The sequence below is a fragment of the Anolis carolinensis genome, chromosome 1 (assembly GCF_035594765.1).
Source record: "Anolis carolinensis isolate JA03-04 chromosome 1, rAnoCar3.1.pri, whole genome shotgun sequence".
In the NCBI taxonomy this organism is placed as follows: Eukaryota; Metazoa; Chordata; class Lepidosauria; order Squamata; family Dactyloidae; genus Anolis; species Anolis carolinensis.
Window position 1 is genome coordinate 270,428,524 of NC_085841.1, and position 13,156 is coordinate 270,441,679.

At 38.1% G+C, this 13,156-nt stretch overlaps 1 protein-coding gene across 1 annotated transcript in view; it reads right to left on the reverse strand.

The window, feature by feature from the left end:
• Positions 1-13,156, reverse strand: part of nucb2 (nucleobindin 2) — a 45,360-nt gene that overhangs the window by 7,226 nt on the left and 24,978 nt on the right. Inside the window, exons 5-12 of the mRNA XM_062967673.1 lie at positions 11,987-12,090; positions 9,248-9,433; positions 8,908-8,998; positions 8,217-8,275; positions 6,262-6,354; positions 4,425-4,514; positions 3,090-3,260; positions 1,708-1,789 (exon numbers count right to left, since the gene is read on the reverse strand). Coding sequence (XP_062823743.1) covers positions 1,708-1,789; positions 3,090-3,260; positions 4,425-4,514; positions 6,262-6,354; positions 8,217-8,275; positions 8,908-8,998; positions 9,248-9,433; positions 11,987-12,090 — 876 coding nt within the window. The remainder of the gene's footprint in view (positions 1-1,707; positions 1,790-3,089; positions 3,261-4,424; positions 4,515-6,261; positions 6,355-8,216; positions 8,276-8,907; positions 8,999-9,247; positions 9,434-11,986; positions 12,091-13,156) is intronic.

A 13,156-nucleotide genomic window follows, 5' to 3' on the forward strand; every position in this document is an offset into this window, starting at 1 on the left:
CCTGAACGGTTCGGGATCCGACAACTTTTGGGATCACATTTCCCCCTATGAACCTGCCCGATCTCTTCGATACTCAGGAGAGGCCCTCCTCTCGCTCCCGCCTTTGTCGCATGTGCAGCTTGTGGGGATGAGGGAGAGGGCCTTCTCCGTGGTGGCTCCTCAGCCCTGGAACTCCCTTCCCAGGGAGATCAGGTAAGCACCCACCCTGACAGCTTTTAAGAAAGATTTAAAAGCCTGGCTTTTCCAGAGTGCCTTCAATAATTGATTATAAGCACAACTTCCACAGTATTGACAATTACTGTGCCGATGTACTGCTTCCTGTCTATAGTTGGCATCCATTCTTCCTGTTTGCCCACCTCCAAATGCTCCTTTTCTCAGCTATAATACAGCACGTTTTGGCGACGCTGTGCAGCTGCGGGAAGGGGGAAGGGTTGACAACTGGAGGATCTAGAAATTCCTAGAAAAGTGTTCTCTCCGGGAAAATAAATTGTTTCTTTTTAAATTTGTGGTTTTTCCACTTTTGCAGGGGATCCTCCACCCATAATCCCAGGAAATGTGAAGCAAATGTGGCTATACTTATTAATAAATATTGTTTCTTGAGTAATCCAACTCAAGGAAGCATACAATAACAATGTATATTTTAAAAATCAATAGAACATCTAGTCTCACCTATGGGCACACAGACAACTTGCCTATTGTGCAGTGCTAAAAAGATTTTTTTTAACTTGCAACTGCTAAGAGATGTATAAAAGCAGCCTTTCATTTTATGTTTAAGTATTTCCAGTTCTCATTTCTGAGATGTTTGGTAGCAGAAGCATATGGGAAGAAGCCAGTCTCAGGCTTCTGACTGCCAGGCATCTGCCATTCCAGTTTAATGAGATGGCAATTTTCTGTCTTTCATTTGCAGCACATCTAGTGCCAGCCAAGTTATTCATTTGGCTTTATGGTTGGTTATTTGTTTGGCTTCATGGGCATAAATAATTTCCTCCTAAGTAATGATCATCATCATTAATAGCAAGTTCCATCATAGTAGTGAGACATTAAGTGCCTTGTCTAAGCTGGGATTGTCTCTTACCCAGTAGAAGTGCACCCAATCACCCCAAATAACCCAAAAGTCTACTGTGACTATAACCAATGGCAACATTATTTTTCAAGCTTCAGAAACTGAATACATATCCATCTGCAGGGATGTACTGTCATCTGGTGTTGCAGAAAGGCCTAAGAAAAGGTTTGGTGGGGACTTCCTCTTCCAGTTTTGTTGTTTAAGCCTTCTTCTAAATCTACTTAAAAGTGTTATAAGTACTTGAAGAGAGGGGGGATTTGCCCTGTTAGCTGATCTATGGGTTTATTTTAAAATATCCTATTTTATCTGCCTTAACCACAAGTTTTCAAACTTATTTAAAACCATTAAAATAAAAACAAACTTATCAAGATACTAGGAGGCTACCACAACTGACAAAAGCCAGAATGAGAAATGTGTGGCTCTCCAAATACTGTTGAACTTTGAATTCTAGCATTCCTTATCATAGCTATGCTAGTGAAACTACAACCCTATAATTCCAATAGTTGCAGAATGCCGTTAAAGGTGATAGAAGAAAAATGGGTATTTCTGTTCTCCCGTATGTGAAGTGGTCCTGGATTTTGGTGAATAATTGAAAAGGAAAAGAGTACACAGAGAGGGATAAGAGAGGGAAATAATGTACTTACGGGGATTAAATTTCAGCTCTCCATTTGGTCCTGAGGGAGGATGTCCTTGTTGTAACTTCTTCTTTTCCATTTGTTGAACAGCCTGTTGGACAGTGAAAAAATATATGCAATGAGATGACAAGTATTTAAATCAGAGAGTACTATAGTGTTCGTTTCAGACAATGAACAGTAGAACACAAGTTCTACTGTGTAACAGTAAAATACCTGCCTAACCTGGGGGACAACTAATGGTTTAGAGCAGTGGTTCTCAACCTGTGGGCCCCCAGGTGTTTTGGCCTACAACTCCCAGAAATCCCAGCCAGTTTACCACTGGTTTAGAGGATAAAGAGAGCAAAGACACGGGTCTCCTGATTCCATAATTCATAATGACACAGAATACCAGAGGTCACCCAATGAGCCCAGCAGGATAGTCTCACATTTTCCCATCTACTGAGTATATATTTCTCTAGCATAAATTATAGTGAAATAGCACAGAGTACAAATGTAGCAGCAATATCTTGACTCAGACCATCAAGCTCAGTATTACTATTTATATTTTATATTGCTTCTATTCTGCCTTTTGCCAAACAATGGGATCCATGGCAAAAAAAACCCAAATAAAACGGATACAATTACAACTATAGCAAGTTATGATATTGCAATATAATCAGATGGACTAGATTGAAACAACCCAATTACAAACAATATATAAATACTTCAGGGGAAAAGTGGCAAATAGTTGCCTTGAGTGTACTTATATAACAGCTTGCCAAGATCTTGAATAAATATCATTTTCAGGCCATGCTAATCAAGATATCTTCAGGCAACCCAGGAATGGTTCGGATACAAATTATGGAGACATTGCCCAGGCCTTCTCAACATGGGAACCAACTAATACATTCTAAAGGTTGAATACTTTCAATATAAATGTAATTAGATGGTCATCTTATTCTAAATATAGAGACATAACTAGCTAACAAAATTTCTACCAAATAAGATCTTAGTGCTTGGAAACCTCACCCTTTCTCCTTGTCCTCTGTCTAGCTGGAAGTTTGTGAAAAGAAACAACCAGGTCAGGTAAGCTTTGTATAAGTAAAGGGGGGGAAATCATTTTGAGCTCAAGGACCCAAAATGCTTTTCTTTATGTATACAAAGCTTACTTGACCTGGTAGTTTCATTTCACATGTGCATACCATTAGTATTGAATACGATTACTGCTGATATAGATGCTTGTTTTCTACTGTAGAAACCTAACCCCATTCATTCCACATCATTTCTGCCTCTGGTACTAACCTTTCTGTTGAAGTAGTAATGTCTAGAAGCACATGCACTTTGTTAACTGAGTCACACCTGTAATGAATGAATTGAAGTGATAGGAAACCTTTCAACTACTCTAGAAGCACCTGTTCGAGTTCTTGTCTCTGAGCCTGCAACTGGTCTTGTTGTCTTTGTAACTCTTCTTTCTTTTTCTGAAGTTCTAATGCTTGTAGATGCAGTTCATTTTCTTGCTGGGAAATGTGACTTTCATATTCCTTCAGATCTTCCTCCGTGAACATTTGCTGCTGATCCAGGGTCTGAAAAAGAAGTACATTGCAGTACATTGCTAGATATGAATGAAAAGGTTATGGGAACATGATGGACTTCTCTTCCTCTCTGTGTTCCTCTTCCTCCTATTATGAGAATCATAAAATCACAGAAGAGTCCACAAGGGCCATCCAGTCCAACCTCTTGCCATGCAGGAAAAGCACAATCAAAGCATCCCCGACTGATGGCCATCCAGCCTCTGTTTAAAAGCCTCCAAAGGAGCTTCCACCACACTCTGAGGCAGAGGGTACCACTGTTGAACAACTCTTATGGTTAGAAGGTTCCTCCTAATATTCAGGTGAAATCTCCTTTCCTGTGATTTCAGCCCATTGTCCCTAGTCCTTGTCTCCAGATCAGTAAAAAAACAAGTCTGCTCCCTCTTCCTTATGACATTCTTCCAAATATTGAATATCCTCCTCCTCCTCTCTTCTTTCCTTCTTCCTCCTCTCTTCTACTACATCCTCTTCCTCTCCTCCTTCTCTTCTTTTCCCTCTTCTTCTTTCACTTGCAGGGGAGCAAGTAGGGAGGGGGAGACCCCACAAGCCATGCCCTTTCCTCTCTGCAGAAGTGGGACTTGGATCAAGCCAGTGAGCAAGACATGACGTAGGGGGAGGGGATTCTCCTGGTTTTCCCACTATACAGAGCGAAGAAAGGAAGGACCATCATTTATATGTGGGTTCCACTTCCTTCTCTCACCTGTCCATAACCCAGCTCCCCAGCCATTCCTCCCCCCTCCCCCCAGTGAATACACATAGCATGAGGCTTTACTTCTAAATAAATGGAAGAGCAATACAAAAATCGGGATGATCCTGGAAGAGCCCGTCACTCTGGGCAAAGGAATCCAACATTTTGAGACAAAGAGACTACACTTTGTTTTGATCAGACTTTTGACTCCAGGACTTGGTCTTATATATTCTAAAGGCACCAGATCTTGTTTGATCTTGGAAGCCAAACAGAGACAGGCCTGGTAATACTTGGACGAGAGCCCACCAATAAATACCTGGTTCTATAAGCTATATTTCAGAGGAAGGAACTGGCAAAACCACCCCTGAGTATTAATTCATAGTCCAAGAAAACCTTTGATTCACAGTGCCACCATAAGTTAACAGGTGGCTTTAAGGTGCACATATTCTACCAGAATGCTATTATATTACCTCCCAGCTGTCTGGCTCCAAAAACTCTTTTTTCTCTGTAGATCTGAGGAACTCTTCCAAAGTCACTAACCGGTCTTTGTTGATGTCAACCTTTTAAAACAGAGAGAAATAGATATAGCTACTGAATTTGCAGTTGTATGTAACTTAAAAAAATAAATAAAGTAACATATGTTTATGTTAGAAAATTGACAAAAAAGCACTGACTGTAAATAGTGAGAAACATCTTGATGGGTGAAATAACATTTCCAAAACATCACAATCAGATATGCCAACTCATCTGTCTAAGTCAAATTTGTTCTAACAAGATTTGTCTTCCACATTTAGAATGGATGAAACAGATGACAGAATAAAAATTTTTCTCCATGCCAAGTCTTCTCTTTCCCAACAGAAAACAGAGATTCTAAAATGTAAATCAACAATTAGAAGTTTTATCAATCACATCAAAGACTTATGACTCTACAAGGCTTTTACAAATATGTGTGTTCCGTCTTAGGTCTTTTTGAATTTTAAAGAACCTAGTCAAAGATAAAAGATCCATACAAATTCTATCATCAGAGGAAACTTTTCATTCAGGACATTTTTTAAATATTTAAATAATTTACATTTTAAAAGCTCTCATTCTTGATGGGAAAGGGAAATTTTCTACCATTTTTGTATGATGAAAGTCTTTTTATTCTGTCATTTGTCTTTATCACCTGGCACTATCTAGTTAAAAAAAACCAAATCCTGAGGTGGGAAAACCAACCTCTAGCTTGGGACATACGAAATACAGCATCTATATTTAAAGCAAATTAGGGAAAGTTGTGGCAAATCTCTCCCCCCCCCCCTCGCTATGCCTCCCAAAAAGCACAAACCCAGTGACTTCAATGTACGAAAATTAAAAAAAAAACATTGGGGAAAGCCATTATAGACTGCTGATATATATCCATGTTTTCTTTGCTTATATGGGTACATCAGCCAATACATTTGTTATATTACATACTATACAGTTTATTTACTAGTTTCCTGGGTTTCTTGTTGGTTCAGCTTCATTTTTACTTTGCTGTTTTGAAATTATTGCTCTTGCTCAAATGAATACATACATACATGTGCCCAACATACAATATAAACAGAACATAAACCGCCCTTAGCTCTTTAAATCTGAGGGCCTGTTCACAAGCACACATAATCCTTCTATTTGTGGCTAGAGATAAGATCATATAGTTTTCTACAAGCCCTGTTCCCCCCCCCCTCGCCAGTGTATTTCATTTCAACCATCCTGATAACAGAGGGTTTGTGCAAGCTTCAATCTAATCTTGGCCTTCAAGCGTGAAATGAGAATAACTTGCCCAAGCAGATAACATGACTGGATGGATTGCAAAAGGAAATAATAGAATTCCCCATTCCTTGTTATGGATCAGCATGCTACATTGATCAAGCTTCGTTCAAGTATAGGAGGAACAGGGTTCTGTCCCAAATTGTGGAAATCCCTCCACACAAAAACCTCAGTACTCTCCAAAGGAAAGGGATCCGGCCTGTCCTGAGTGTGCTTTTACTATCCATTTTCTGTGGATAATTGTGTGATCTAGTGGGTCCTAGGGACCACCAGAAACAGTTCCCATGATGACACACAGCTAGAAGAAATGTCATTATATTCACAGAGCACTGAAGCCATTCATATCCAAACTTACCTATTTCAAGTTTTCCATTTGCCTCTGTGCCCAGTGACAGAGAGCAGAACTTGCTATTTGCAAAAAAGCAATGTGTGAACTGTCCATATGTTTACTGAAACTCTTTTCATAATAGCAGAATTATGTGCACAACTGTTTTTTAAAGAAACATGACACATTGACATTACCTCATTCATGACATGTTCTCTCATTCGTAACCTCTCTTCTTCCATTTCTATCATGTCATCCTCTTCATTTTTGGGATCATACACTTTCTCTAACTAAAAAAGAGAGCCATCCAGAAACATATTTATTGTACATCTTTATAAATGTATTGGATTTATTTGAAGAAGATTATCCACTATTGTTATTGTTAAACTATGTAATATGGTGAGTGTATTTGGCTTTTATTTTGATACAAAGGAAAATAAATTACAGTTTTCTTTGAATTCAATTACCTTTATCCAACAACAAAATGTGTTTTTTTCCTTCAATTCACTGAACTGATTTAAATCTCTGATCTCTTCAGAAAGGGATCAAACTTCCAGATTTCAAAATTATCAAAACAAATTGAAATCAACTCTCTGACTGTAAAGGAGCACGATGTATATACATGCAAAGCATATGGATTCATATCCCTAGAGCCAGAACATGTCCACTTGGTTGTGAGATCAATGACCAGTGTAATAAATGGCATCACTTCTTGTTCCGAAGCTTTCTTCTTGAACATATAATAAACAAGGACAACATGGAACCCATGGGTTTAACGTGTTCCACAATTAGTCTAAATGAGGAGCCCTAAAATGTTGTGACCATATTTTCTCAGCAGATAGAAACATACCATATAGACCCTGTGGCCTGCATCAATTGGTAGTAGGCAGGGCCAATGGGGTAAGTACAGATTATGATGATGATTATTATATTTATTTATACCCCGCTTTATCTCCCTCAAAGGGGACTCAAAGTGGCTCAACATAAAGATGTTAGCACAGCATTTAAAATATAGAAATATGATAATATTAAAACAGAATTAAATATAAACAGTATTGAAAGATTCACAGTTACAGTAAAACCATTCAAACATATTTAATGCCTATTAAAAGCTAAACACTCATCTTACTCCCCAGAAAGTAGGATTGGGGTTATCCAGTTGAGATTTGGCTTTAATCCCATTCCTCTCTGGGGCAGATTACTGTAACAAGGTTCACGGTAGTCAAGCTCCCCTGCCCCCAACTTGAGCAATCTAAAACAGGAACCCCATTACTTGTCCCACTCAGTACCTCCAAACATGAGTGGATGTGTCCCTTCCCTTCATAAACAAATTATTTACCCCAATGTATAGGTTTTTAGCTCACAGATTTCAAAAATATTGGTATAAATCTCCATATAGTGGCAGTTCAGAAGTATAGTGCTAAAGGTTCAGTATCCCTTATCCAAAATGCTTGGGAGCAGAAGTGCTTTGGATTTTTTTTCCAGATTTTAGAATGCTTATATTTGCATATATGTACATAATGAAATAAAGTCTAAACACAAAATGCATCTATGTTTCATATACACATAGCCTGAAGATAATTTTAAGCACAATATTTAAAAATAATTTTTGAACACAAAAAAGTTTGTGTATACTGAACCATCAGAAAGCGAAGGTGTCAATACCTCAGCCATCCATTTGGACGATTTTAGAGCATTTGGGATTTCCAGATAAGGGATGCTGAACTGACATGATACTCTCCTCAGTATATTGGTTCATAAGCCATTCTTTGACTTTTCTGACTGTACATACAATACACATGCTGAATGTCAATTAGTATGATTAATTTTTAATGCCTTATTGATTTTCTATATATATGAGTATGCCACTCTTAATCTGCTTCACTGCAAATGATACAAAGCCCTTCTCATGCGTATATAACATCGTACATATTTAGCTGAATTCTATTCTGAATTGAAATAGAAAATACTTGTATAGTTGCCATTTTATAAGGATGTAGTGAACCAGAAAAAATAATCTTCAGTGTGATGCATATACTCATTAATCAGGCTTAGGAGACAAAAGTCTTATCCTAGCAGCCCATACCCAGACCATCTCTACTCATATGATGTACCTCAATTGCACTGAAGTATTCAGTTTACAGATATTTACCTCTTTAGTAAACAGAGCTTCTAACTCCTGCTCATCCAGAAAACCATCAGTATTGACATCTGTAAAACATGTAAGACTTTTAAATTATAGCTTTTGTGAAAAGTGACTACACACATATACACAAGGTCTAAACCACCAATACAATTTTAAGTTAACATTTGCACTTAACACTGGCACAGAGATTATGTATAACAACTTTTGGCCTGATCATGTCTGCTGACTATTTGGTTTTAAATCTATTTAAATAAATGTAAACACTCTCTTTTGTTTAGCAAATAAACCAAGAAGCTTTGAAAATCCTGCTCTCCAAACTTCTACTGTCTTGTAATAAGGCCTGACACCTAGAAAACACTCAAAGTAAAATCCTAAGTGAATAATATTTAAATAGAATTCAGCATTCATATACTCAAGGCCTAAGTAATAAGTGTTGTTAGTATTACATAAACATTGTGGGATAAATCCATTTATTTGTCCTAACATTTTACAAGTCCTCTCTACACTACAGAGTCTAAAGCTCTGTTACAAATTTTAGGCAATCAAACATCAAGTATTTCCCTCTTTCATGTATCTGGTGAAGTTGGCATTGAAGTCTGCAAAAGTAAATGCAATAACAAATCAGTCTGTAAAGTGCTAAAAGACTTGCATTATTACTGAAAACCTTTTTTTTAAAGTAAACTTTATGTTTTCTCACCATGCAGCTTGAAAAAGGTCTTTGGATCAAAGTCATTGGGGTCTAGCCCATCTGCTTCCTCCCACACCTCTTTCAATTGGTCTTTGCTTCCCTGCAAATTGAACACAAATAACAACTGTGTAAATTATTACACATATTTGTTGCAGTTACATTGTCTCAAATCCATATTACCTGACAAAGAAAAACAATTAAAATTCAGATAATATTTTCTCAACTAATAACCAACCATATTAGAAGAAGAGTTTCCATAAAACACTTTTTAAAAATAATAAAAACAAAAACAAAAAACAGAAGGGAGAAAGATTTCCTCCATCCCCTTGCACCATCTCAAAGTCCTTACAGGATGGTTCACTTTGGGATGATCAGCATGTTTTTTCTTCTGTTCCTCATACTTTGCTTCCTCCTGACGTCGCTTTTCTTCATCCAGTGTTTTTAAATATTCTCTTCTTTCATGTTCTTTCATCATCTCATACTGTTTAAACTCCTCATGACGGGCTTTGTCGTAGTTTTCTAAGTCACTTGTGGCCTGCAAATTTTAAAAAAAAAGACTAATAAAAATGTGTTTGCTTCCTCAGTGAGGCCAATCCACTGTACCATGAAGTGTAACTACTTATTTCAGCTCAGAATACCTTTCATGTGCATTTGCTCCACCATTTTATAGCCTATAACCTTTCTCTCCTTTCTATAGATGAAAGGACAGCAATGCAGTGTGATTTAGCAGATCTTGGGTGACTCACCACTGTTAACACTTGTGCAGCCCTCATCTATGTACAGGATATGTATGGCTAAAAGAGTTGGACAAATGCTACAGCTCAAGTCACTTTTTCTGCCCAAATTGTAACAGTCAGAATCTCAGGGTTGATGATAGGATGTTTGAAGGAGGGCCTTGCAGTACAATCAACATATCAAATATAGTACAACCCCGTGTCTGTGGGGAATATGTTCTTGAACTATCCTGGAAACAGGATGCTGTGGATAATAGTAAACTGTATTGAAATGAATAATTCAATGTTAAGTCCTCCATAGTGACTCTATGATAGGCCTGCACAACCTGTTGCCCTCCAGCTATTCTGGACTTCAGCTCCCAGAATTCCTGGCCATTGGAACAGCTGGCCAGAGCTTCTGGGAATTGGAAGCCCAAACACCCGGAGGGCTGCGGGTTATACAGGCCTGCTTTGTGGTAACTACCAACAGAAGCTTACCACAGAATCATATGGAGAACCTAGAAAATTCCCAGAGTGGGAATTTTGTTAGATGTACACATCCTATGAATATGGTCATACAGTGCAAAAGTATTTCCAAGGGTCAAAACTTTAAATCAATACTTAACAAGAAAATTGGCAAGAATAGTTTTTTTTTCTGCATTCCATCACAACCTGACCACCAGTGTGGTTGGTCAGATATTGATTTTTCTAAGGACAATGAATTCAGCTGACTGATACTTTCTTTTTAAAAGAAAAGTACCCTTATGCCTATGGACATGCAACTAGGCATTTTTCCTGACATCTAAGTCTTCAATGACTGCCCACTCTCCAGTGCTTGACAAAGATATTTGATTTCAAGTGGGCATGATGACATATTTGAGATTAAAATCCTTTCAGATGAATTTTTGCATGACTAGAAGAGTAACATGTTCTCTCAACCACTCAGGATTTGTGAAGTATGTTAACTGAACGAGAAACATACTTTTAGCAAATCTATTTAGTACTTCTAGAATGACCGTATTTCACTGCATAACAGTCACATTTTTTCCCTTTTTTCCCCTTCAAAAAAGGGGGGTGTAACTATTATGCTGGCAGCCAAAGGAAGCCCCATAGATCTTGCCTGCCGATGGACATAGTGTCTTAACTCTCACTAGCAGGCGCGCAGGCAAGTGAGCCCCTGTGTAAATTCTACATACAAAATATAGTCTGACTCCATCACTAGCATTCTAATTCTGCTTCTGTCTTTTCATATTGCTATTCACCATCATTTACTCTTCTAAAGAAGAAAAATAGCCAACATTTCCACAATATTCACCTCCCTTAATAATATATAACATGGTGTATTAAGAGCAGTGTCCCAAAACATTATTTGGAAGTCTCACTAAGCACTGAACTCACTAGGGGGAGCTAAGCATTTACTGTTTCTTAGCCTCTGTCCTCCCCATTTGAAGGAAGGCAAAATAGGACTGGTCTACTTAAAAGGTTGTTCTAACTCCTACTGAGATAATCTATTTGCCACACTTTGGACAGTGCCAAGTACTATGTAAATGCCAAGTATTTCATTCTAGAGTTCTGTCCTTCTAACTTTTTAGCCAGTTTCATAAAGAAAAGAAAACAGGACACAGACAATTTTGATGTCTTTCATATCTGGCAATACAATTTTTGGTCCAAGTACACAAGAAAAGGTGGTGTGTGTGTGTGTGTCCAATTTTACTTTTTAAAAAACCAGGCCATTAAGCTTTGATTGGCAGATTAATTGACTAATGCTTCAGTGGTATAATCTACAGAAATTTTAATCAGTCACAGACCTGTTTATAATATATGACTATTTTGGCTGTGCTAACTAAATTTGAATCACAGAATCTTTCTTTAACTAGGAATTAACTGTCACTTTATTTAATATTTAAAAAGAGCTAAGCTTTAATATCCAAATACATTTTAGTGTAATCAGGAAATTGGTTAAAAGACAGATTAAACAACCAACGTTGTTTAATCAGTTGATGTCGTATGAGTCATGTACATGCAGACATACAAGAAACCCGCCGAGCTAAAGATAAAGGAGCATTAGCTGACACAGGTCAAAAGAGCATTCAAAGGCAGTAGAGAAACTTAAGGCTGCTTATGTTGGCATGAAAGTGTAAGTCACATGAGGCACCAACAAAAAAACGAACAGACTGTTTTTAAATGCCCCAAAATTTATTTTGTGGCACAATATTACATTACAGAGCCAAACAGCATTCTTAGACTATGATGTCTAAAGTAATGGAAGTTATTTAAAACTAACTAAGGAGAAGGAAAACATGTGGTTTCCACTGTAGAAAAATACAGGAAAAAGAGCAAGTAAGCATTTGGGGAAAGATTGGCTCAACACTTACGGCTTTGATTAGCATGTCTAAATCTTTAGCTTCAAAAGTATGCGGGTTGTTGTGGTTCAGATGCTCAAACTGTTGGAGAAGAGCTTGATGGTCTATGCCAGAATCTAAAAACAGCCCACACAAAAAGAGAATCGTTGAAATTAAATGTATTAAATATATATATGATATATGAAATACTGTATGGCAGTTCAAGCTTATTTTTAAAACACAAAGCACACATACAGTTTACAAATCTGGGAGAGTTCCAGGGATAGAACTTAAGCTGTATACTAGGCTTGTGCAATCCAGGTAAACTGCTATCTGTTTTGGTGTCCCGGATTTCGGTGGGGGTCCCGATCTGTTTTTTGGGACCCTCCCTAATTTGGGAGGATAGAAATTCATTTTCGATCTGGGAAACCAAAAGATTTGCTTTCTATCTGGCCCGTTAAGGGGGGGGGGTACTTCCCAGGATCCCCTTCCCATCATTTTAGGCATGGCTTGTCCTTATATCCTTCATAAAGAGCTAGATTAAAAGCATCAGAGTTAAGATACCACTCTTTTTGCAATCCTTTCCCTTCTGTCTGTAGAGGTTTAATGCTTAATTAAAGCTGTTTCTACTCTAAAGGAGACAGGAGCTGCAGATGCATGCACCGTGCAGCTCTCTTCCTGCAAGAGGTAGTTTTCCAAGGCATTTTAGGTGGGCTTTCCTTTTCCCAGGAAAGGAAGAGGGATCGACCTGGAGGTACCCTATCTTGGGCTTCCTTAAAAAAGCCCTCCCTTCTCTTGTTTTGGAGGTGCCAGAAAGGAGAACCGGCAGTGCCTTAAAATGCCTCCCTCCCCCCCTCGGCGCTTCAATCTCCTTTCTGCTTCCAAATCAAGAGAGAAGAGAGGGATAAGAAACCTCATTTCCTGGGATCCTTTTCCTTCTAGCAGCTGCCTCCCTTAGTGCACTCCACGTGGAGCCGAAAGAAACCACAAGCTGCCAGTTTTTGACAGTCACTGTTCTGCTGCAGCTGGTTAAAAAAATGGCTGTGGATTCCATGCCATTATGAGTTTCCAAACAAGCCAAAAAGGCAAACATCCAAAATGAATCTATGCACAAACCTACTGTATACCATATTTAAAAAATACCAAAACCCAAAAGACTGCAGTGGTAAAAATGTTTTAGGAAGGGCCCAAGCCAAAACAGCA